Here is a 26,620-nt window from a genome sequence, read left to right on the forward strand (position 1 = left end):
CCTCATGTTTCCATTAGGAAAAAATACTTCTGTTGCAGCTAAGACACAGCAGACGTTAATGTACACAATTGTAGCCAGAGAGTCTGAAAGAGTTGAGGCCCTTAAAGGAAGGCGGTGCGTAGTTCCATCTTACCAGAGTCGACACAGGTCTATAGGGATGGATTAAATATAGCAGATAACCACAAAGAACGGTATGTAATACACAACCTCGATAAACAATTTTGGTCGCTACACGCAATACATGAGTAGTCAACAACGTATAATTCCGGAGATTATCGTCAGACCGTGTCAATCTCAGAATCTCTACAATGAACACGTTCATCATCTCGCCAAAGAAACATTAAAAGTACGCCGCTTGACGAAAACGTGAATCGTTCTGAACACATGGATGGATGTCAATGTAACTTCTTATACGTACACATTATCTGCTGGTATATACAAACGTTTAGAGCTGCAGTCCTCTATGACAGATACAACAGCCACAGCAGTGAACTTCTGATGCTGTTGTCCAGTGTTGTTACCAGGTGTGGCAGACGCTGAGTGAACACTCTGAAGGACGTAGAGGTGTGGTGAACTCGTGTGAGACGGCGTTATCAGCACCTGACAGACTCTGCACGGGGCTCCGCTGTGAGTCTCGTTTTGACCAGTCGGTTGAATCGTGCAGTCTCCACATTTGTGGAGCTTTTGGATGTAGCAGTGACCCTCTGTTGGACGGCGTGGGAACGTGGGGGTAGGCATACTCTGGTCAGTCACGTCTTACCGTGACAACGGGGGATCGCCGCACTGTACACCCAGAATATCACAAGTCCTTCACGTGCGCGTCTGCCACACGAGAACGAGTGATGGATGCCCTGCAACCTTCAGTATCAACCTGCACCATTTGTCGGGGACTAGCAGCAGTTGGACTAGGAACTTACGTCCCACTTGTAACGTAGCACTACGACACAGTCGGCTGCGTCTGGAGGCGTCCGAGACTGGGAAGTGTGGACTGCTAATGAGTGCCATCGCGTTTTGTTCAGCGAGGGAATCGCAGTTCACCACTACACAGGACGAGCACCGTCAACTAGCATGGCTGCGGCCTCGGGAGAGATCCCTTCTCCCGATGTTTTGGAGAGGCGCAGTCGTATTGCTCCTGGCGTCGGGGTGTAAGGAAGTGTCAGGTACGACTTCAGGTCCGGGATGGGTGTGGTTGAGGGAACGCTAACAGCACAGTGCTACGTCACGGACATCCTACGACCTCACTCGTTATGTCTCATGAGACGGCATCGTGCTGCTGTTTTTCAACAGGAGGATTCTGGTACACACATTATTCGTGTTTCAATGAACTGTGTGAGTGATGCTGAGGTACCCCTGTGGCCAGCAAGATCCTCAGAACTGTCCCCGACGGACCGTCTGAGCGAGTAGCTGGGTTGTCGTCAGTGCCAGTGTCCGGGATGTCAAGGACGGCGGCTGAGGCCCACCTCGCCTCAGGAGAGGACATACGAGGGCTCTCTGACAGCCGGCTTAACCGAATCATAGCAGTGCATCCTGTCCAGAGAGGATGCAACGTAGTACTGTTAAGTGGGCTCATACTGACAAGTTCTCTGTAAATTTTACTCTCTTTTATACTCACTGTAACGACATCAGACACCTTCTCGGTCCGTGAAGCTTTATTTCTTTTCCTCCTTCCCTTCCTTTCTGGGTGGTTCACCTTTTATTTGTCAGGCAATGTGGAAATTTCCCGCCATCCCATTATTGCATTGCACTATTTTACCCTATGGGTTTTGTAAAAGGATTAAAGATTGTTGATAAGAATACATGAAGCCTATACAATTGCAAAAGAAAAATGATATACCTCAATTCAACCAGAAATTCCATCAAAGTCCTGGTTCATCATGCTCAAATACATCAAACGCATGGTATGAAGCCTGAAAAGAACAGGGCTTCAAATACGGAAACTTTTCGGCACCGCTATAATGAAATGGAATTCTCAGCAGTCCATTATCTTACTGTCAGAATGAAGCGACTGAAGCTCTAAATCACATGTTTTTCTCTTGCTAAAAATGTTCAAAGAAAGTATTAATGGAAAGGTTGTATCACTACAGTACACTCACTTGCGCACAAAGTATAGTAGTGTTATAACAACTGAACATCAGAATGGAGGCAGACTGATGGACACTAACCGAAAAAAGCCGTCTATACTGTCGCAGTAAGTAAAAAATAAATTTACATCCATATCGACAGATAAGCTATAGTCATGGCGATACATTAAAGTGTGCTCCATCTTTTTGTCATAGCATTGTTGTTGTTGTTGTGGTCTTCAGTCCTGAGACTGGTTTGATGCAGCTCTCCATGCTACTCTATCCTGTGCAAGCTTTTTCATCTCCCAGTACCTACTGCAACCTACATCCTTCTGAATCTGCTTAGTGTATTCATCTCTTGGTCTCCCTCTACGATTTTTACCCTCCACGCTGCCCTCCAATACTAAATTGGTGATCCCTTGATGCCTCAGAACATGTCCTACCAACCGATCCCTTCTTCTGGTCAAGTTGTGCCACAAACTTCTCTTCTCCCCAATCCTATTCAATACTTCCTCATTAGTTATGTGATCTACCCATCTAATCTTCAGCATTCTTCTGTAGCACCACATTTCGAAAGCTTCTATTCTCTTCTTGTCCAAACTATTTATCGTCCATGTTTCACTTCCATACATGGCTACACTCCATACGAATACTTTCAGAAATGACTTCCTGACACTTAAATCAATACTGGATGTTAACAAATTCCTCTTCTTCAGAAACGCTTTCCTTGCCATTGCCAGCCTACATTTTATATCCTCTCTACTTCGACCATCATCAGTTATTTTGCTCCCCAAATAGCGAAACTCCTTTACTACTTTAAGTGCCTCATATCCTAATCTAATTCCCTCAGCATCACCCGACTTAATTAGACTACATTCCATTACTCTCGTTTTGCTTTTGTTGATGTTCATCTTATATCCTCCTTTCAAGACACTGTCCATTCCATTCAACTGCTCTTCCAAGTCCTTTGCTGTCTCTGACAGAATTACAATGTCATCGGCGAACCTCAAAGTTTTTATTTCTTCTCCATGAATTTTAATACCTACCTCGAATTTTTCTTTTGTTTCCTTTACTGCTTGCTCAATATATAGATTGAACAACATCGGGGAGAGGCTACAACCCTGTCTTACTCCCTTCCCAACCACTGCTTCCCTTTCATGTCCCTCGACTCTTATAACTGCCATCTGGTTTCTGTACAAATTGTAAATAGCCTTTCGCTCCCTGTATTTTACCCCTGCCACCTTTAGAATTTGAAAGAGAGTATTCCAGTCAACATTGTCAAAAGCTTTCTCTAAGGCTACAAATGCTAGAAACGTAGGTTTGCCTTTCCTTAATCTTTCTTCTAAGATAAGTCGTAAGGTCAGTATTGCCTCACGTGTTCCAGTGTTTCTACGGAATCCAAACTGATCTTCCCCGAGGTTGGCTTCTACTAGTTTTTCCATTCGTCTGTAAAGAATTCGTGTTAGTATTTTGCAGCTGTGACTTATTAAGCTGATAGTTCGGTAATTTTCACATCTGTCAACACCTGCTTTCTTCGGGATTGGAATTATTATATTCTTCTTGAAGTCTGAGGGTATTTCGCCTGTTTCATACATCTTGCTCACCAGATGGTAGAGTTTTGTCAGGACTGGCTCTCCCACGGCCGTCAGTAGTTCCAATGGAATATTGTCTACTCCGGGGGCCTTGTTTCGACTCAGGTCCTTCAGTGCTCTGTCAAACTCTTCACGCAGTATCGTATCTCCCATTTCATCTTCATAGCATTATGCTAGCAATAATGATGTAAATTCCTGAAACCATCTGAAGATGAACCTGAAAAGGTTCGAAAACCGGTTCGTGGAATAAAACATAATTATTCAAAAAAAGTGACTGGTTGCAGTTTTGTATAACTTATTTACATACAATATACAGTCACGGTTCTAAAATATCCGTAGTGGATAAGCATAATTAGTTTCTCGTGTGTTTGTTTGGTACAAATTTTGCAATTGATTTTACAGTAACTTCTCGATAAGCTAGAGACTTTAAACTTTCAACATAGCTCACAACTGAAATTTTAACTCGCTTTCGAGTATGTTGTGTGGCGGAAGGTACTTTTTTCGGGCCTGTTTCTGTGAGTCTGTCTGCAGAAACTACGAAAGCTAAGTTAGTGACTAGAACGAATTATGGCGAAACTGACTATTTTCATATACTATTGAAGAACAGCGTCATGCTGAAGAAAATTTACAGCGCTGATAAGCACTGTGCGTCTGCTCGCGTACCTTCATCTTTGAAAGTAAAAATAAAATATAAATTAATGTACTTTTTGTAATAAGTTAATGTGATAGTTTGTATTTATTACGTTTAATTAAGACTTTTTTTCAATATTAAAATTTTTTAACCCTTCCCGTGTTGGGTGTAGAAAATATAGTCGCCTTAACACAATGAACTCTGTTAAGCGGCTAGAACATTAGCCGTATATGCCACAAACCGCGAGTTTCTGCTTTAAATGTCATTTGGCTTTTACTCATTGAGCTGAAATAAAACTGACTTAATTAACGTTCATATTTCTGAGTGCAAAAGAGTACTACGTTCGAACATGAACGTCACTCTAATGCTCTTTCGCAAATCCTTCTTACTCGTGAGCGATGTATGTCTGGCGATCAGTATGAGGCGCACCGCCCGCTGCCGTTATCGGCACTGACAGGCAGGCGAGCAAACAGTCCCCCCCCCCCCCCCCCCTCTCACGTTCCCCCTCACCACGGCACATAGTGGCCACCGGCCAAGTTACCGTGTACAGACCGCGTGTGTCAGGGAAACTAATCCGATTTTACCCAGATGTCCGGGGTTTCCGAAGGTTTTTGTCTGGCGTCAACAATTTAAGTGACGGCAGGCTTACCCATGTGATACGTCAGCTTAATCAGTTACGCGTTGGTGGAACGTGGAACAACTTAATACACAACAGTGTGTGAATTAGTTTCCACTAATGAAAAGAAAAATTATTCCATTCAGTTCATAATTACATGAACATGTTTGATGCTTATTTCAAATTTCGCATACCCCCTGAGATATGTCTCCACTTCCCCTCGTTGTAGGGCTACCCTCTGGCGGTATAATGTAGCAGTCCTTTACTTCAACGAATGAAAACACTGCAGGCTGGGTTCACTCAGAAGAATTAATGGATAGCTCAGTCAGCTAAAACACCAAAGAGAGGCTACAATTATAAGAATGAATATATAGTTCAGAAAAACTTCTAACTGTTTTCACTTCAAAAGACCGAGCGAGCTGGTGCAGTGGTTAGCACAGTGGACTCGCATTCGGGAGGACGACGATTCAAACCCGCGTCCGGCCATCCTGATTTAGGTTTTCCGTGATTTCCCTAATTTGCTTCAGGCAAATGCTGGGATGGTTCCTTTGAAAGGGCGTGGCCGCCTTCCTTCCCGATCATTCCCTAATCCAATGGGACTGATGACCTCGCTGTTAGGTCCCCTCCCCCAAAACAACCAACCATCCGCCCGACCAACTTGAAAACTTACTCGATGTGCAAAGCTAGAGCGGTGTCGATCGTTTTCATTTGGTTGCTCCCATAGCCTGCTTTGACTCGGAGAGAAGAAATGAATAATAATCCAACCAACACATAAAAGTACAACAGACTAGCTCGACCATTTTCGTTCTGTTGTTCCCATCACTACGTGAGATACGAACACCAGTGCCGGACGTCACTCAGATGAGGGCACGTGAACTTCTGTGGAATAGTGACAGCAGCTTTAACGGAGAATTGGTGGGTTACTGCACTCACACTGACCGTGCGCGGACTTGTCCGAGCGTAGCGGCCCGACGAAGCAGTCCGCAGACACTGCAGTAGCAGCAGCTAACTTGATCACTTGACTGGCTATAGTACACATCAGAGTGCGTCGTCAACTAGCAGCCCCAGCCCCAGCGCCGGAAGATATCGCGAAAGACGCCTCTGACATGAGGTCGGCAGCAGTGGATGAATTTATTGACGATCAGGAGGAGGAAAGAAATGGCAGTCAGATGGTGGAGGCGATGGGAAGTGCAAGCAAAACGCTAAAAATGGTGTGCAAGTAACGGCATTATGGACACGACGCTGAGGTTGGAACCAAAGTATCAACGCCAGAGAAGAAGCAGCTAACTGCACGCAATGAATGTATCGAAACTTTCTGCAGCAGATGAAAACCGTGTACCAGGCCGGCACTCGAGCCAGTGATAGTCGGCTGTGCCCCACCTCCTGAGCTACCCAGCACAGCTCGTGGCATTCCCTCGCTGGTTTACATCCGCCGATATCTCCCGGCTATCTTCGATTTTGGAATAAATATCTAACGGAGCCTACTGGTAGATCTATCAACAGGAAGCCAGTTCTGCGACAGTATAAATAAAGCAAGGAAAAACCAACTTCGCAAAAGCTTTCCACTTTTCTTGCAGGGAACTGCAACTCTAGGCTAGCACAGAAACTCTGGAAAAGAAAAAGATGTGTCCATGTAATCTGGTTTTAAATGGTGCCAAACTAAACAGGTTATGTGAACGAGACGAGCGTAATGGTTTGGGGAACGTTTTCGTGCCATTCCATGGTGATATCGTCATTCTGGAAGGCACAATTGATCAATACAACAATGCACCTACCCTTCGAGATTATGTCCATCCCTACATGCAGTTTGCTTTTGCTCGGCGTGATCTATCAGCAGAACAATGCATAACTAACTCGTAAGTTCCACAAAACTACTATTCTGTTTAGTACGTGTCTATTCTTTGAAACTAATATTCGTGGAACTAGTATTTCTTTATTGACCTTTTATACGCCGAATCAATCTGAGTAGCAATATTAATTGTGCTAAACATTTTATATTTACGAGTATATTCTAAGTGTAAGCCACTTTCTTCACGTTTCTTAATTCCTTCAGCTGACTGCTGTCCATAATCCTTCACCACCAAATAACGTACAGTAAAAACAAAATAATTTCTGTTTGCCTTCACTCACTGTTAACCAAGACTTTTTACAAAAAATTGTTGAAATGGATCTGAGCACTATGGGACTTAAAATCTGAGGTCATCAGTCCCCGAGAACTTAGAACTAATCTAACTAACCTAAGGACATCACATACGTCCATGCCCGAGGCAGGATTCAAACCTGCGACCGTAGCAGTCGCGCGGTTCCGGACTGTAGCGCCTAGAACCGCTCGGCCACCACGGCAGGCGACTTTTTACAGAGCCATGTGTTGCAGAAGGTTGTCTTCTTCTTTCGGTCGAGTTGAGGCACTAAGAAATCTTTTGGTTGATGTGCGTCTAACCGCTTGATTTCAAACTCCTCTTGTATGTTTTATACATGAAAGGGCATTTTAAGCAAAAAAATCGATATTAAATAAAACAACATGTTTACTGTTATAAGTCACTGTTTATGTATCTTCACGACGCGTTTCAAAGGTTTAAACCTCCATCATCAGGTGGATTTACATTTGCTAGTATCACATGTGTGTGTTGTGTTACGGTTTTTTGAAGGAACATGAGGCACGGTCTAGTGGAGAAACAAAACTCTATTTCAGAATATGGTTATGGTTTTTCTTTTGACAAAATACTAAACGTGTATCTAACGGTAAAAATAAAATGAGTACCTCAAGTAGTCACGTAACGCAACATACACACAGACATACTACCAAATGTAAATCCACCTGATGATGGAGGTTTAAACCTATGAAACGCGTCGTGGAGATAAATAAACAGTGGCTGGTAACAGTAAAGTTATTGTTTTATTTAACGTTAATAACAGTCACGGTAAAGATTAACCTAAAAAGTTGGCATTTAAAGCAAACAATCTACCTTATTCGTTTTAAAATCGGTGTACCAACACCCGAGTTTCAACCACGCAGCTCCAGAATACTGGGCACTACTGAGAGATGCCCTCGTTCGCTATTGTCCACATTTCCCGTTGATGAATTTCAGTAGGGAAGGAGAGGGGGGGGGGGCGAAGGAATGCAGTAAGGCACGTGCAGCAAGTACAGTTAGGTGCTGACCCCAAACGTTGTGAAGACCTGTGCACAGGCGGGCAGCGGGAGGAGAGCGGAAACGTGGCAGGCGTGCTTGCGGGCAAAGACGGTGGCCCGTCCACTGAGGCTCTTGCTGGCGCAGGATGGCGGAGGGGGGGAAACAGCGACTGCTGGACTGGAATGTCGAGGCAGTTATGGGCTGGCCCTCGGCTTTCAGTAAATTGGACGGGGAAAGAAGAGCCTGTTGGTGCTGCAGAATGATACGCGTTTCGTGTGTCTGCAATAGAGAGAAATGGGCCTTATTACGTCGGGTTTCTGTCTGTAGCACTACGCCACAGCCATCTCAATACTCGAACTGTTTCATATAAAACTGAAAGAGGAAAATGTATCACAAAATTTTTGATGGGGCCGGGCCGCTCTGGCCCTTTAAAAGGAGCCGCCGCTGCCTGAAGTACTAACGAAAGGAGGATGTATACTCTATCAGTCACACGGCAGCCGCCTTTGGAATGTACAGTTGAGTCGGTTTGGAGATGTTTTCCTGTATGGTATGTATTCTTACGTACAACGTCGCATTTCCTGATGTGCAAGAAAACAAACAAACAGAAGGGTAAATATGCCCTGGATTCCTCTCGTTGCGCGAAGTAGAATTTTCGAAACCAAGCTTCAAATGTGTGTGAAAAGAATAATTTACAATGAGCGTAGCCTACCATTTTTAACTCATAGCAGTGAGACTTGGTCTTTTAATAAGGACATCATTATACAACTCACAGTCGCTCAGTGACCAAAAGAGAGATACATGATGGAGATTACTAGAGAGACAGTAAATCAAAGAATTGGGTCAGAGAACAATCTGCGAAGCGAATAGATAGCAGATGACCCAAGGAAATTGTTTAATGGATTTACAAAGGTGATGGAGGGCCGAGACGATGACCAAATGTAAAACTGGGTTGAACAGCAAAATGGATGAGCTTAACTGAAGATAGTAATGCATGGAGGAACCAGGAGGAATCCTTGTCCTGCAGTAGATGACGAAAGGCTGGAGATACGAGGATGACAGTGATGGTGTCATGTGTAAAGAAAATGACTATGTCCTGTCGTAAGAGAAGGTATGGACTTGACGTGGAAAACTGCAATAGTCGTAAGGAGAATTGAAGATTTTTTTTTAAAGTGGAAAATTAAGTCCACCGATATGAATAGTACAGATATTTGTAATTCTAAAGCCACAGCTATCAGGAGGGGGAATCTCCGATACTTCGCTCTTTGTTGAATGTTGTCACGCTGACTCTGCAATCGTAATATTTAAGTGTAAGTACAGTGGTAAAATATATATTGTTGGTTTCCTAGGACGATTCTGCCTGGAGTGCGAGGCGTGTGGCGGCGGTAGCAGATGGCCAAAACGACTGACGTTTCCTGCTTACGACGGGAGCTCTCAGGCCTGGAGAAGCCGGCTGAGGTACAGGGACGTAGCTGACCTAACCGTGTCGCCCTCTAGGCGACTGTACAGCGAACTAATACTCCGTACGTGCAGGGCGGCCTTCGTGATCGCGTATGTTCTTCGTGGAAATTTTAGAAGATTCAATATGGACGTCTGTTTGCTCTGGCTCATTATTCCCTCCCATGTAAATTGTCCGGTTGACTGCTTCTACACATTTCCCGCTATTATTTGGTTGAGAGAACCTCGACTGTGGTGTGTTGTCTGCATCTAGATGGTGAAAGATAGGTGGAAGTCACGGTTGCTGATTCCCTAGACATGAGAAACACCTTAGTCGACTTTGTGAAGTAGAAGCATGATTTGGAATCTGTTTTATCACCGACGTCAGTATTCACGAGTGGGACAACCAGTTTCCTCTATTTTTTTCGAAAAGGTTTCTAGTTACTCAGTGGTTTGCAGCCCGGGTTTCTAGGGAAGTAATTTCCACTCTTTATTTTCGGAATTATACTGTGCAAGCGATCGGTAGATAACCGTCTTGCGGCTGATATCGAGAACTATTGCGCAAATGCTATGATATTCTGGCAAACCATGTGAAAATATATTGTTCTTGCAATCCCAGAATCTGGAGGTGGCTACAGAAAGCGTGGCACCAAGCAAGCAGGCTGGAGCCAGAAATAAGAACGCCTTTGTGCCGAATGGAACCCGCCCAGCCTTTTACACCAGTTCAGGGAGTGACCGCAGTCCAGTGAAGGTGGTCTGGGCTCTGGTCCTGCGTCGGGCCCGCGCGTGTGCGGTGTCACTAGGCTCGTGACCATCAGCCGATATGGATGAACGACCGACCTCGCAGCAAGTATCTAGTGCTCCGAGGACTGTATGCGGTAAACGTGCTTATGCCTTTTTTGGGATATGTCTCTCTTCGAGTGCAGGTGGACGATAGCTCTATGCACGATGCGGAAGTGATGATTTCGTATGGTGCTGGATACGAATTGTGTTTACTACCTCAATATGATATGTGGAGATATAGCCTGTTAGAGATCGGTTTCACGCTGAAAAATTCAAGTTTTCCTCGACAGTTGCAGGGCAAAGTAACTGGTGAAGTATCAAAATGGTACAAATAGCTCTGACCACTATGGGACTTAGAACTACTTAAACCTAACTAACCTAAGGACATCACACACGTCCATGCCCGAGGCAGGATTCGAACCTGCGACCGTAGCGGTCGCGCGATTCCAGACTGAAGCGCCTAGAACCACTCGGCCACATCGACCGGCCCAAACTTTACAGGTTTGTTCTTCCTACACATCCGCACTAGCTTACGTTTTCTCACGTATGGAGCTAACTGCCATTCATTACACCAATTATAAATTTTGTCTTGTATCATCCTATAGTAGCTCAACTTCGACACCTTATCATACACCACAGCATCATAAGCAAACAACTACAGATTGCTGCCTAGCTTGTCTGACAAATCATTTAAGTATATAGAGAATAACAGTGATCCTATCGCACCTCATTGGGGCACTCCTGATGATATCCTTGTCTCTGTTGAGCTAATTCACAATACCACCAGCAAAGGACCCTGGGAGAAGGAACTCCCTTACGCCTCCTATTTCTATCCAATCCCCTCCTCCCCTTATCCCTCCGTCCTCTGGTAAATCCTGTTCAACGAAGCATCAGGTTGTGGCAACTCCTTGATATTGATTCCTGAGAAAATAAGGTCGAAACACATGCTTACTCTCTCTCTCTTTGTCTCACGTGGCTACTTCCTGTTTCATGGACCAACGTATGCAAATACACACAGACCAAAATGTCCTCCTCACTCCCCTTAACTTTCATCCACCTCTGTCGCCCTCACCGCACATGCAAACCTTGCGCTGGCAGTCGGTATATCCCTTTCTTCTCACACTTCCACTGTTATGCAAACCTGTAGTGCATGGAGCGAAGACATTCGAGAAGAAGTAGGTAGCCTCTGTCCAGTGTCACACTAGACCCTCTTTTGTCTTGAACAAAGCAGCAGATATCTGGTAAACCCCAGTTGTGGATATCTTCGAAATATTCCCTCACTCTATCAGATTGAGTGACTAATTAATTCAATGGATGCCCTTTGCGTGTAGGCAGTTTTTCCTGGCATCGTATTGGTGGATACTATAGGACTGGTATATTTGGTGGCATTCGATGGCCCAACTGCCCAGTTTCCAAACCCTTCTGGACTTTTTTTCTCCTGCTTCCTATTGGCGGATACTGGCACAGTTACGTCATTTGTTAGGAAGTCCATTATGTTCGAGGTAGCTAAAAATTTCAAATATCAGCTCAGTTGCATGCTATGTCGTTAACCCATTTCTGCCTGAATTATTTTTTTCTTCTGATTTGTACAAATTAGATATTTATGTGTTTATTGTCATCAAAGAAAAGCAATACAACAGTCAAAACAAAAAAGTAATAATCGAAACAAAAAGGGCGTAACATATATGTCACGCTAGGCAGAAAATACATTTTAGGCAGAATATATGACAGCAAGTAAAATAATACAGTGTATGTGATTTACATCAAGTTCAGGCGACAGTACTAACTTTCTGTGATACGGCACAAAACATTCTATGCGCAAACCAACATCACATTTGCAGCATATTGTTCTTGGGATTCCTTTGCAGTTTTCCACCGCACAGCGTCTTCTTTTTTTCTGTGGCACCATGGCTACCAGATGATTTGTTTCATCATATCTAATATCATGCAGCACTGCCTTGGTTTGAATTACCTGCAGGGCGTCCAGGACCTCTTGGTACTGCAGCATTGGAAGTCAGGTAACATTTCACAATTTAGCGCCGGAAGTGCAGCTGAGGCATATTTATACCAGTCTTTCTATGAAGAAGCCACCCATAATGTACAGAGATATCTAGAAGTCATGTAAAAATTGGCCACTACCGTTTCCTTCCTCTGACACTCACTCTATATAACGCTACATTTTCATCCATTCGGTCAGTTCCTCCCATATTTTTGTTGTATTCTCCAATGACATTATGTCGAGGTACAAGTATTCTTTTCTTCTCTTGTCTGGAGTATCGGGCAACGGTGCTGACTGGACTGATACCATGGCTTGTGGAAGCAATTGTTATTGTAGAATTATCTAGCCATCTGGCAACGATTATTCCACTTTCTTTGCTGCTCTTGTAATCAAAATCTCCCCTCTTATTCCTTTTGGACATAGTGTTAGAAGGTATGAGATGACACTCTCTAGGCAGACGATTATCGCGAATAGTCCCAGTTGCACCAAAACCTCGTTGCTTCAGGTAAATCAACAATGTTTGTGATGTAAACAGGTTGTCAAAATAAAACCTGTAGGGAAGATGTTTGTTCTTTTCAGGAAGAGAATCGATCATTTGAATCAAAGGAGCAGCACATTTTCCAAATGCTTTCTCATATTTTTCATTCCTCTGAGGATCAGCTCCTTGGTATATTTGAAAGTCCACCAGATAACCCATGGTTGTGTTTAGACGCCATGCTTTGTACCCAAATCTAATGGGCTTACCTTTCAGAAACTGTTTACATGCATGTCTGCCAAAATACTTTTCATGCTCTTATCATAAGACAAATCTTGCTCAGGCTGAAAGTGGAGAGTAAACTTTGTTCTTAGCATATTTATTAATGGACGAAGTTTCCACATTCTATCATTAGCATCTATTTTTGTGTTGTCTTACGAGTGAATGAATCTCATAATTGTTTCAAACCTGTCCCTTCTCATCGTTCTGTGGACCATTTCATTTCTCAAGTCCAAACCAGAATCCCAGTAATATCTTCTGCTAGGTAAAGGATTATAACCAGAAAGAATTAGAATTCCTAGGAAACCTTTTATCTCTTCATATGTTATTTTTGGATCTGAGCAGTTGCCGGCCGAAGTGGCCGTGCGGTTAAAGGCGCTGCAGTCTGGAACCGCAAGACCGCTACGGTCGCAGGTTCGAATCCTGCCTCGGGCATGGATGTTTGTGATGTCCTTAGGTTAGTTAGGTTTAACTAGTTCTAAGTTCTAGGGGACTAATGACCTCACCAGTTGAGTCCCATAGTGCTCAGAGCCATTTGAACTATTTTTGATCTGAGCAGTTCTTGAACAAAGCATACTGCGTCGATTCAGTGAGAAGAAATTCAATTACTTCGTCGTTCGAAAATAATTCGAAGCACTGAACTGGACACAAGTTTCTGTATTTACTATAATCACTCTCAGGAAATAAAGAACTAACACTACGCAGATCGTCTTTTTTCCATTATCTGATTACAGTTTTTAAGATCTGTGACTTTTGCTGTTCATCTGGTTTATCATTAGGAGGGAAATTAATCCCAGGTTCACTACCTAACCTGTTTTTACTTACTAAAACCACTTCTGCACCAGCCTGGAGTTGCCTTGGTCCAAGATTATCAATGTTTCCTTCTCCATCTTCTTCCCCAGAATCTTCATGCAAATTCACATTAGCTTCAGGAGGTTCAATAAATATATCTGTTGAATCTTCTTCCTCCCCTTCAACAATAGCCAGGATCTCATGGAGAGATAGACCTCTAAAGAGAACGAATCGTTATTTTCACTGTTTTGCCTAGTGTGACATATATGGAACACAAAATTAAAACTGTATTTGGAGCCACAAAACTAAGAACTGAATTTTGTAGATAACTATTAACATAAATTTCAGTACTCTTAACATTATAATCAACCATAATTTAAACAAATTGTATTATAATTTGCGATAGAAAATGATACTTATTTCTTATTCCAAGACATACTCTCACTCAGAAAAGTCTTCCGTACTTCAGGCATCAGTGACTGACCACTTAATGCTTGCAACTGACTGAAACCCACCTAAACATAAACATAAAGCCTCCTTATCTGAAAGCCACACAACAATAGCCACTCCAAACGCAGGCATTGTTGCCAACGAGAGAAAACAATGACAGGCTGTTCCGTGATATATATGTTACTCTAGGCAGAAATGGGTTAAGCAATTAGCAGAGGGGTCAGACTGGTGTGCATGCTCGCAGTATCACTGTCTGAAACAATAAAATCATCAATCAGGTGTTTGATGTTGTGATTGGTTTTTTAAAGTACTATATAATCCCAAGTTGCTTCTGTCAGCTACAGCAGGATGAAGAATAAGGAGCAAGGAGGAGGAAGGGTCGACCACGCGATAGGATAGTAACAACAACGAATCTCACTCCAAGACAGAGTCCACTCATTTATAGGCACACAAATCTCGCGGAAAAATATTACCTCTTATTTATCGTGAAAACAAAAGATGGAACACCTGCTGTTGACTGCAGTCACTTTGCAAGATGTATGTGATAGATTGTAATATGTTTGCCGACAATAGTTACAGGACACGGTATAGGGTTCACTTCCCAACTCCCCTATCGTCAGAGTATTGCTTACGTACCGTTTCCTCACGAATCCTCCAGTCTTCGGTATATAGAATTTGAATCCACCTGATTTCGACGAGTAAGAAATGTCCCCCGCCAAGTTACAGATACCTGCTAATTATTTCGAAATCTCATCACACTCTGATAGCACTGTTCCATTAGGTAGATGACCGTCTAGTCTTCCATCCATCGCCGACTAAGCAGAGAGACATGACAACGGGAAAAACAGCACACTAATGTACAGGAGGAAATTTGTAACCATACAGAGTATACAGGGACAGCACAAAGAAAATAAGAAGTATAAAACCTACAATTCATCGATGTCGGATGACTGTCTACAAACATCACTCCTGCACATGACCTAATCTCCTTTACCATATTCCTGTGGCTACCAAGCTAGAAATGTGGCAGTGTAATGGCGTCCAAGTCTTTGTTGACAGCACAGTATCTCACTCACTCTCTCTCTCTCTCTCTCTCTCTCTTTCTCCCTTGTTATTTTTGTTATACGCAGTGGAGTAATACTACGAACTATAAAATCTTTGGTAATGTTAAGTGGTAGAGAACTCAATACGGGTTTTATATGGCTCTCTCTTCCGATACATCGCGATACAAATACCGTCTGTGTATTGTCATCGACCATATGTTGTGAACCCATTAAACACACATGTATTGGTCCACTGGAGAGTATGACCAGTGACTGAAGTCGCTTCCTCTGATCTATGTTAAGTTCTGTTGCCTGTACTGGAGGAAGACAGTATCGACTATCAGTCACAAGGAGAGGGTTTTTGTGTTATCGTTTCATAAGCAGTTTAGTACGTTGCTTTTTGCTGTGAGACATCGAAGCAGTGTTTTACTACAGCTGTGTATACAGCCACACATTTTGTTTTTCTACCATGACTTCGAGGTCCGTGTCAGGTGCTAACTGACAATAACACGTTTTGATCAACTGGCTCTCACAGAAAGACGGACATTACATGGTGTGAACTACGCTGCTTCCACAACACAAAGAGTGGTTGAAATAAAAGACGCAGGTGGTGTTTCTTAAAAATGTGGAAGACATTACAACATATGGAAACTGGGAGAGTTTGCGACAGTGTGGAGCATTTTCAAATACCTATCCGAGGGTGATGACCTCATTCATTTTTATGACTTAGAATGCATAATCGCATGTGGAACAAGGAGATATTCTGCAGGACTTAAACTCATAGAGCTCAGATATTATGAGTTGTCAATCGCATCAGCGGAGGATGGAATGATTTTCATACACCCAGGTGAGCATGGAAGTACCTTCATCCCTCCACATTTTCTGCGGTTTTTCCATCAATTTTCGTAAATTTACCTGTTTTTCTGTAATATCAGCGCATTCTACTCTATTACTCCTGGTCCAATCACCACTCTCGAAGAACTGTTATGTAAACAATTCGCTTCATCACAACAACCTCGTGATGCTATCAGCCAATGACATTGCAGCACGGTTCTTAACTTCTGTATCTTTACTAAACCACCTCCTCCACTGCTTTGCGAGGGTCGTATACACGTGGACATATTGTGAATCCTGTTACACTACCTACATAACTGTCTCTTAGTGTACGACATAGCTGTGAGCAGAGGGGCGGTGCAAAAACTCTGTTTCTTACCTGAAACACTTTTTTTTTAAATTAAGTAAGATTTTGTTACGAATTGCCTCTCCCTCTATGTGAATGAGAGTCACGAAATTGCCCCAAATTAGTAGAATAGGTTGGAGATTCAAATATCTGCCCTCTATTTCGAAACGAGCCACTCCTTCGTTGAACTTATTGGCTAAGGATACTGAACAATGCTTTAGATGGCCTTCCTCTATCTTTAACCAACCTGGCCAGCAGGATTATCTCTGTGTTAATTTGAAACTGACCAGACGTAGAAGAGTACTATCTCTCCAGTATCTGTGACAGCAACATGAAATTCCTGATTGATCAATTCATTGTTTCCGATAGTTGTATTGCGAACACGCATACCAATCAGAACCCTCCACAAATTGCTTAACGACATAGCGTCCAGCTGAGCTAATATTTGAAATTTTTAGCTACCTCCAACGGAACTGACTTCCTATCAAATTGTGTAACTATGCCAGTAACCACCAATAGGAAGGAGAGAAAAAATCCAGAAGGGTTTGGAAACAGTACAGTTGCGCCATCAAATCCCACCGAATATACCAATCCTAGTATTCACCAATACGACGCAAGGAAAAACTGCACGCACAAAAAGTGTATCGATTGAATGATTCAGTCAGTCAATCTGACATAGTGAGGGGATATTCTCAAGACATCCACAGCTGGGGATTTACCAGGTATCTCCTGCTTCGCTCGAAACAAAGGAGGGTCTAGTGTGGCACATGACAGATGCTATCTACTTCTTCTCAAATGTGTTTGCTCCATCCACTACAGGTTTGCATAGTTGTGGAAATGTGAGAACAAAATGGTTCAAATGGCTCTGAGCACTATGGGACTTAACATCTGAGGTCATTAGCCCCTAGAACGTAGAACTATTTGAACCTAACTAACCTAAGGACATCACACACATCAAAGCCCAAGGCAGGATTCGAACCTGCGACCGTAGAAGCAGCGCGGTTCCGGACTGAAGCGCCTAGAACCTCTCGGCCACAGCGGCCGGCAGTGTGAGAACAAAGCGATATACCGAATACCAGTCCAAGGTTGGCATATGTGGCGAGGGCAATAGAGAAGTGGGATGGGAGTTAGGAGGCGTGGGAAGGACATCTTGGTCTGTGTGTGTTTGCATACATTGGTTCACAAATCAGGAAGTAACGACATGAGACAAAGACACAGAGAGAGGGGGCAAGCATGTGTTTCGACAGTAATTTCTGAGGTAACAATATCAAAGAGTTGCCATCACCTGATGCTTCGTTGCCGCCACCAACAGGAAGTAACCAACTGACCAGAGGAACAGGGAGGGAGGGAAGCAGGGGACAGGGTGGAGGGATGAACGGTGAGCGGACTGCTTCTCGTAGCTTCCCCTCTTGGTGGTATCGTGAACTAGCACAGTCGGTACGTGCACTGAACGGCGAACGCATTTAGCAGCTGCTTCCAATTCCCTGGTGTGGAACGTGTGTGTCTGGGTACAAAACAGGAAGTTAGTGTCGTATCAAATTTCAAAGGAAACCAACTTCTGGTATAACGCATTTCTCTGCAGGTGACTGGCGGCTACCTGTCCAGCATTCGGAGCTCAAAGGGTTGCTGCAGTTGGATTCGTGTGCGGGAAGAAATGCAGCTGCCGGCACATTGGCCTTATCTTATGATCGGTGCGAAGACGCAAGTGGAAGATATTTAACGGTGTAATTACGTGCAGTGGGTTATGTTGGCGTCCATTTCGTGATGTTATTCCTTGTGGTACAGATAAAAAAGCGATCTATTTAGTTACTTCTTTTCGATGTATTTTGCAAGACCCGCGTCTTGCAAAACAGTAGAGAGTGACGAGCTTTTTCCACCGAATAAAAGAGAGATCCAACCCCTACAAACAGAATTTTATAAAGAGACAGTATATCCTTTGCTATGTAACTTCGAGATGGGACAGAGGAGCAAACTGGGGGTGGGAAGGCAGGGGGTGTAGGGTTTGCTAGAGGGTCGGGGTTGATTAATTTATCGATTTAATTGTTGTTGTTGTTGTTGTTGTGGTCTTCAGTCCAGCGACTGGTTTGATGCAGCTCTCCATACTATTCTATCCTGTGCAAGCTTCTTCATCTTCGAGTAGCTACCGCAACCTACATATTTCTGAATCTGTTTAGTGTATTGTTGCCTTGGTCTCCCTCTACAATTTTTACCCTCCTCGCTTCCCTCCAATACTAAATTGGTGATCCCTTGATGCCTCAGAACATGTCCTACCAACCGATCCCTTCTTCTAGTAGTGCCACAAAATCCTCTTGTCCTCATTACTATTCAGTACCTCCTCATTAGTTACGTGAGCTACCCATCTAATTTTCAGCATTCTTCTATCGCACGACATTTCGAAAGCTTCTGTTCTCTTCTTGTCTAAACTATTTATCGTCCACGTTTCACTTCCATACATGGCTACACTCCACACAAATACTTTCAGAAAAGACAAACTGACACTTAAATCTATATTGGATGTTAATAAATTTCTCTTCTTCAGAAACGCTTTCCTTGTCATTGCCAGTCTACATTTTATATTCTCTCTACTTCGACCATCATCAGTTATTTTGCTCCCCAAATAGCAAAACTCCTTTACTACTCTAAGTGTCTCATTTCGTAATCTAATTCCCTCAGCATCACCCGACTTAATTCGACTTCATTCCATTATCCTCGTTTTGCTTTTTTTGATGTTCATCTTATATTCTCCTTTCAAGACACTGTCCATCCCGTTCAACTGCACTTCCAGGTCCTGTACTGTCTCTGACAGAATTACAATGTTGTTGCCAAACTGCAAAGTTTTTATTTCTTCTCCATGGATTTTAATTCCTACTCCAAATTTTTCTTTTGTTTCCTTTACTGCTTGCTCAATATACAGATTGAATAACATCGTATTTAATTAACATATCATTTAATTAGATATCAAATGTGTGCGTGTATCAGTGAGGTGCGGGGGAGTTTTGGAGGTTTCCAGAGGGGTTGGCGAGGTGGAGGGGGATTGCGGCAGTGTGATTGACGCAGCGTAATGTAAGCGGCAGAATGGTCACCTATTTATGCCGGGAACTAACAGAGATAGTGTCTGTATACGGCCAAACAGATGGAGACGGTCGAGAGGCAGCGCGGCTGTACCGAAACAAGCACCCTCACACGCACCAACCGCATCTCACAACATTTCAAGCCCTTTTTGGGTGTTGGTGTGGCCCGACAGCGTGGCGTAAGCCAAAGTGCGTTTATGTGTATCTTGCGTGCCAACCACTACCATCCCTATCACCTGCAGTCCCATGGAGGCCACTTTGAACATGTGTTGTAACGTGCATGCGATGCAGCTGTGCAGCTCTGCACTTTGTTTCGGGCCGATTAGCTTTCATTGGACGAACACCGTCCATTTCCGGACACATGTTCGTAGGACGTTTTCTCCTCCACCTCCATTCATGAATCCGTCCCTGCAGGTTGTCAGTTGTATTAACGATCATCCTGCGTAGAGTGTCTGTGCAAGGGAGATGAAGGCATTATAATAGAAGATGGTTATAGAGGAAAATGAGATTGGAGATATGATATTGCGAGGAGAATTTGATACAGCCCTAAAGGATATAAGTCGAAACAAAGCCCCAGGAATAAACGTGATTCTGTTAGAACTACTGGTAGCCTTTGGAAAGCCAGTCATAACAGAAATCTTCCATCTGGTGTGAAAGGCGAAATACCTTTAGACTTCAAGAAGCATGTCTATCTATCTATCTATATCCGAATCCCGCTCCAGCTACTGCTGGGTCTGGATGCTGACGAGTCCTCTCCTTTTGGCTCGGTCCTCCCACCACTTTTCTTACTCCACTTGCTGCCAGGTCACACCTCTCCTTTCTACAGATATTCTCACTCCCATTTTCCGCCGTGCAAGCACGTAATAATTCCAATTATAAACAAAGAAATTGCTGAAAGGTTCGAAAATTACCGAACTATCAGTTTAATAAATCTTAGTTCGGAAATACTAATACAGATTCTTCACAGAGGAATGGAAAAACTGGTAGATCCGACCCCAGGATCATCAGTCTGGGTTTCGGAGAAATGTAGGAACACACGAGGTAAGACTGACCATATGACTTATTTTAGAAGATAGGTTAAGGAAAGAGCAACATAATTTTTGATAATATTGACCGAAGTAATCTCTTTGAGACTCTGAACGTAGCAGGAATAAGATACAGGGAGCGAAAGGCTATTTACAAAATATAGGTTGACTCTTAACACAGAAGATTACAACAACCAGCCACTTTCTACAATGTTATTTATTTACTTAAATAGCGCAGTTACCGGTTTCGAAACGATAGGTGCATCTTCAGGCGACAAGTTCACATTTTACATTACATTTCGTTTTTTGTTTCCCCACCTGATGAAACTTCCTTTGGGTGGTGATGCCCCACAACTACAAAAAAGATGTGATACAACGTCTTTTTAATTGTAACTGTGCCTCACGACAATTGTAAGAGATGTAAACAAATTATTATTATTAAATGGAAGATGTTTCGGTTACTTACAATGAAGAATTTGGTAACGTTACGTTACTTACTATTTACATTCAAATGGGTTGGGATGGATGTGGATTTATAAATATTACAAATATTACAAAAGTGGACTTTCTTTTACTTTAAATTGGAGAGCAGGTGAATAAAAGTTTGAAGAAAGGCTGCATTGGCTAACTCGGTTTGCTCATTGAGGAGACTTTGTGGTGATTTGCTTTTATGTACATATATTTCACTCTCCTCAAGAAAATTCATAAGGCTACCTTTCTCAGTATGGTGCAGTACTTGTACATGGTCTTCAATGCTCTTCATTCCATGGCTGTTGGTAGTTGTGTGCATGACAAATGTGGATTTTGAAATGTTGTTCAAATGTATGGCACCTATATGCTCTTTGAACCTTGTCTCAATGCCTTTTCCAATTTGTCCTATATAGCAAGAGGGGCATCTTTGACAGCTGAGTTTGTATACGCCAGATTTTTTTGCGTGGTGATTGTTATTCTTTAAGTTGTGAACTGCTAAGTGCTGGAGTTTGTTGTCTGTGTGGAAGCTTATTTTAAAGTTTGTGTTTTTAAATAGGTTGCTTATTTTATAGGATATGCTCCCTAAGAAGGGTAGTGTAACATATTTCCTGCTCTTTTCTACTGTGTCTTGTGCAAGTTGCATGGTTGTCTGGTGCACAGTTGTGTTGGGTGATGGTTTTTGGATTTTTTATGATAGTTTGTCTATCATGAGAGGGCTGTATCCATTGTTTGAGGCTATGGTTTTAATAATATTGATTTCTTTTTCTTTATCTGGTTCAAGAGGAATTTTGTGTAGGCGGTTCAGTGTGGATCTAAAATATGCCATCTTATGCTGGTTTGGATGACAAGATCTGTTGATACATACATCAGTGGATGTTGGCTTTCTCAAAATGATGTTCATGGTTTTTGTCAGTGATTTTTACATCTAGGAAATTGATGCTGTTGTTGGTCTCATATTCAATGGCGAATTTAATGTTAATGTGCATGCTACTCAGTTTCTTTGCTAATGTGTCTCTTTCCTCGTTGGTGCTATCAGAAAGTATTTACAAATTGTACAGAAACCAGACGCAGTTTCAAGAGTGAAACGGTATGAAAGGAACGCACTTGTTAAGGAGGGATTGAGACAGAGTTGTAGGCTTTCACCGATGTTATTCAATCTGTACATTAAGCAACGAGGAAAGCAAACCAGAGAAACATTTGGAGTAGGAGTTAGAGTACAGGGAGAAGAAATAAGAACTTAGAGGTTTGCTGATGTTATTGTAATTCTGTTAGAGACAGCAAAGGATTTAGAAGAGCAGATAAATGGAATGGACAGTGTCTTGAAAGGAGAATATATGATGAATATCAACAAAAAGAAAACAAGGATTTTTCGACAACATGGTTGTAGATAGAAGCAGTGATTAGTACGATTAATCAATAATTCAAGAACAGTCTTAATCGCATTTATTATTATTATTACACCGCCAACCGGTTTCAAGCCGACGTAGGTGTCATCTTCTGGGCGTTTACACCAGCAGTCGACCAATAATAACAATTCGATTAAGACAGTTTTCGAATTATTGAAAACAAGGAAAATGGAATATAGTCGAATAAAGTCAAAACTAGCTCTTTTGTAAAAGTATTTTCCTGGAGTGTAGCCATGTACACTACTGGCCATTAAAATTGCTACATCAAGCAGAAATGCAGATGATAAACGGGTATTCATTGGACAAATATATTATACTAGAACTCACATGTGATTACATTTTCACGAAATTTGGGTGCATAGATCCTGAGAAATTAGTTCCCAGAACAACCACCTCTGGCCGTAACAACGGCGTTGATACGCCTGAGCATTGAGTCAAACAGAGCTTGGATGGCGTGTACAGGTACAGCTGCCCATGCAGCTTCAACACGTTACCACAGTTCATCAAGAGTAGTGACTGGCGTATTGTGACGAGCCAGTTGCTCGGCCACCATTGACCAGACGTTTTAAATTGGTGAGAGATCTGGAGAATGTGCTGGCCAGGGCAGCAGTCGAACATTTTCTGTATCCAGAAAGGCCCGCACTGGACCTACAACATGCGGCCTTGCATTATCCTGCTGAAATGTAGGGTTTCGCAGGGATCGAATGAAGGGCAGAGGCCACGGGTCGTAACACATCCGAAATGTAACGTCCACTATTCAAAGTGCCGTCAATGCGAACAAGAGGTGACCGAGACGTGTAACCAATGGCACCCCATACCATCACGCCGGGTGATACGCGAGTATGGCGATGACGAATACACGCTTCCAATGTGCGTTCACCGCGATGTCACCAAACACGGATGCGACCATCATGATGCTGTAAACAGGATCTGGATTTATCCGAAAAAATGACGTTTTGCCATTCGTGCACCCAGGTTTGTCGCTGAGTACACCATCGCAGGCGCTCCTGTCTGTGATACAGCGTCAAGGGTAACCGCAGACATGGTCTCCGAGCTGATAGTCTATGCTGCTGCAAACGTCGTCGAACTGTTCGTGGAGATGGTTGTCGTCTTGCAGACGTCCCCATCTGTTGACTCAGGGATCGAGACGTGACTGCACGATCCATTACAGCCATGCGGATAAGACGCGTGTCATCTGGACTGCTAGTGATACGAGGCCGTTGGATTCCAGCACGGCGTCCCGTATTAACCTCCTTAACCGACCGATTCCATATTCTGCTAACAGTCATTGAATCTCGACCAACGCGAGCAGCACTGTCGCGATACGACAAACCGCAATCGCTATAGGCTGCAATCCGACCTTTATCAAAGTCGGAAACCTGTTGGTACGCATTTCTTCCCCTTACACGAGGCATCACAACAACGTTTCACCAGGCAACGCCGGTCAACTGCTGTTTGTGTATGAGAAATCGGTTGGAAACTTTCCTCATGTCAGCACGTTGCAGGTGTCGCCACCGGCGCCAACCTTGTATGAATTCTCTGAAAAGCTAATCATTTGCTATCACAGCATCTTCTTCTCGTCGGTTAAATTTCGCGTCTGTAGTATGTCATCTTCGGGGTGTAGCAATTTTAATGGCCAGTTGTGTATGTAAGTGAAACATGGACGATATACAGTTTAGGGAAGAAGAGAATACTAGCTTTTGAAAAGTGGTGCTACAGAAAATGCTGAAGATTAGATGGATAAATCATGTAACTATTGAGGAGTTATGAAATAGAACGGGGAGAGGGGGGAGAAGGGGACAAGAAATTTGTACCACAACTTGACTATCTCTTAATAGGACACATTCTGAGATATCAAGGGGTCACCAGTTTAGTATAGGGAGTGTGTGTGTGTGTGTGCGAGTGTGTGTGTGTGTGGCGGGGGGGGAGGGGGGGGGGGGGTTAAAAATCGTAGATGTAGACGCATAGGCAAATACAGTAAGGAGATTCAGACAGATGTAGATTACAGTCATTATTCGGAGGCTTGTAGAGTCACATGGAGATCTGCTTCAGACCAGTCTTCGGACTGAAGACCTCAACAACGACAAGGGAGCAGCACTGCACATGCTTCTCCGCTGTAGTAGTAACATTGTAGATAACGAACCTTACTGAGTCAGGAATTTGAGCGCTATCGGTATTCGTCGATCACTGGTTAGGTTGGTGGCGGGAAGGACCCCTCGGCTGCGTGGGACGTCCGTTACCCCGTGGGCGCGACCACGCACTCGGCGCTTAACGTCCGGTGAGTGTGCGTCGAAGCTGTGGTAAATTCATGTTAGAGTGTGATGGGGTGTCGCTATCCTAACGGATGACCGTGTTTAGTTTTCTGGTACACTTTCAATTTCGGTGGTAGGGTTTCTAAATTTTTCAGAGGATTTTAGCGATTTTATTTTGTGAATCTAGTAGTGTTTTTCTCGATCTTGCTTTGTTTAACCAGAATATATGGTGCAGGAAGTCCGTTAGTCCACCTTATGCTTTTCAATAGTATAAGTTCTCTTTTAACGGGAAAGTTCATGTGGATCGTATTTCACATGAATAGGTTTTATTTCTCAATACTTATTCAATTACTTTCAGTTTAGTTAATAACTTGTACGGTAATTGCCAGCATACTGGAATGCATGACGCCAGCAATTGCACGGTTTCCCAAGAAATTGCAGGGAATCGTCGTAATTGCAATATCAGTTTCCTTTGTTAGTCGATGACTAATTCGGAGCCTAAGCTCATTATCAGATCATCCCAAAAAACAAGAAGCAAATAGTAAGTACTTTGTCCATTACAAAACTGTACCACATTACAAAAATAGCTGCTATACACCAATAAGCTATGTAATAATATCCATCACGACAGCCACATAAACTTGTTCATTGGCGTTAAACACATCTTGTAAAGCAGTGCGAAGCTGAACTTCATTCACGTAATACACCGCACGTGGAAGGTATTAGGGTGACGAGGCTAGAGAGTGATTATCAGAACTGTCCTGTCTAGCACCAACTTTGACATATTTTTCTCTTTTTCTCTCTTTTTATAAGCATTCCAAAATACGTATTTCAAATAGAAATAAAAATATTTAAAAAGAAGATATTTAGGATACAATTTGAACTGGACGTAATAATCCATCTGAACTGCATCATATCAGTGTCATACTCGCCAAATCCACGAAACAAATTTTGAACGCGTCGACGGCGCTAGTAATACAAAAACAAATTTTCAAGACACACAAAAAAAGACATCTACAAAAGTACGACATATGAAGATAAGACTCTCCAACACACTAGCTATAAAAGATTACAGAAGATCAGACGTAAAATAGAGGTAAAACACATAGTCAAGTACAAACGATTAGATAAAATCAGAAGTAATAGACAGCTAAGTACAACATGACACGATAAGAAAGTTCAGCATGAGTAAAATCACACAATCAGGTATAAAAACAATTTCATAAAAATGAGACAAAATAGTGGTAAATCTACACAGGTATAAAAATATTACATAGAATCAGACAGAACCTCTCTTCGAACTCATGGTAACAAAGCTCCATACTCAAAACAAAGATCATACATTCCCGCCCCCCGCCCCCCACCTTCCCTATGACCCCCCTTCCACTACTCCTTCCCTCTCATCGCCCTCCCCCTAATTTCCATACATTTGGTATAGGGTATATTATGAAGAATTAGATTAGATTTGTCCTTTTCTGTATTACTCTTGAATGGTTTCCTCAATGTAATACGTATCCATTCCTGTGGTCCATTAATTTGATTGGTAGTTTTAATGTACCTGTCTATCATAGGCATCACACATGAGAGAACTGTCAGCTTAAGCTGGTTAAGTAAAGTGAGAGTGATGTATTTTGGGTTCATGGTCAATATTCTATAAGAACTTAGTTCTACAGTACTTGACGTCCTCATTTTTATCCCATGAAGCTATTTACAACAGTGAAGCACTTTTTTAGAGTTCTGGCAGAAATATGCTGTAACAGTTCCATAACGAAGAAAGGAAATGTTTACTTTGTTCGTAAGAAGACAACCTGTGATTCACCTATAGAGACATCAGCTCTTTGTATGACTTGCGTTTTCTTTCACATTACAGCGCACTGTACTTTATAATTAGACGCATTATTGTATTTGATATTTATTCTTAAATGTTCAC

At 42.7% G+C, this 26,620-nt stretch overlaps 1 protein-coding gene across 1 annotated transcript in view; it reads right to left on the reverse strand.

The window, feature by feature from the left end:
• Window positions 1-26,331, reverse strand: part of LOC126482249 (putative odorant receptor 92a) — a 171,153-nt gene extending 144,822 nt beyond the window's left edge. Inside the window, exons 1-2 of the mRNA XM_050106229.1 lie at window positions 26,249-26,331; window positions 13,826-14,009 (exon numbers count right to left, since the gene is read on the reverse strand). Coding sequence (XP_049962186.1) covers window positions 13,826-14,009; window positions 26,249-26,331 — 267 coding nt within the window. The remainder of the gene's footprint in view (window positions 1-13,825; window positions 14,010-26,248) is intronic.
• Between the last annotated feature and the right edge of the window lie 289 nt (window positions 26,332-26,620).

The sequence above is a fragment of the Schistocerca serialis genome, chromosome 5, assembly GCF_023864345.2.
Source record: "Schistocerca serialis cubense isolate TAMUIC-IGC-003099 chromosome 5, iqSchSeri2.2, whole genome shotgun sequence".
Taxonomy (NCBI): Eukaryota; Metazoa; Arthropoda; class Insecta; order Orthoptera; family Acrididae; genus Schistocerca; species Schistocerca serialis.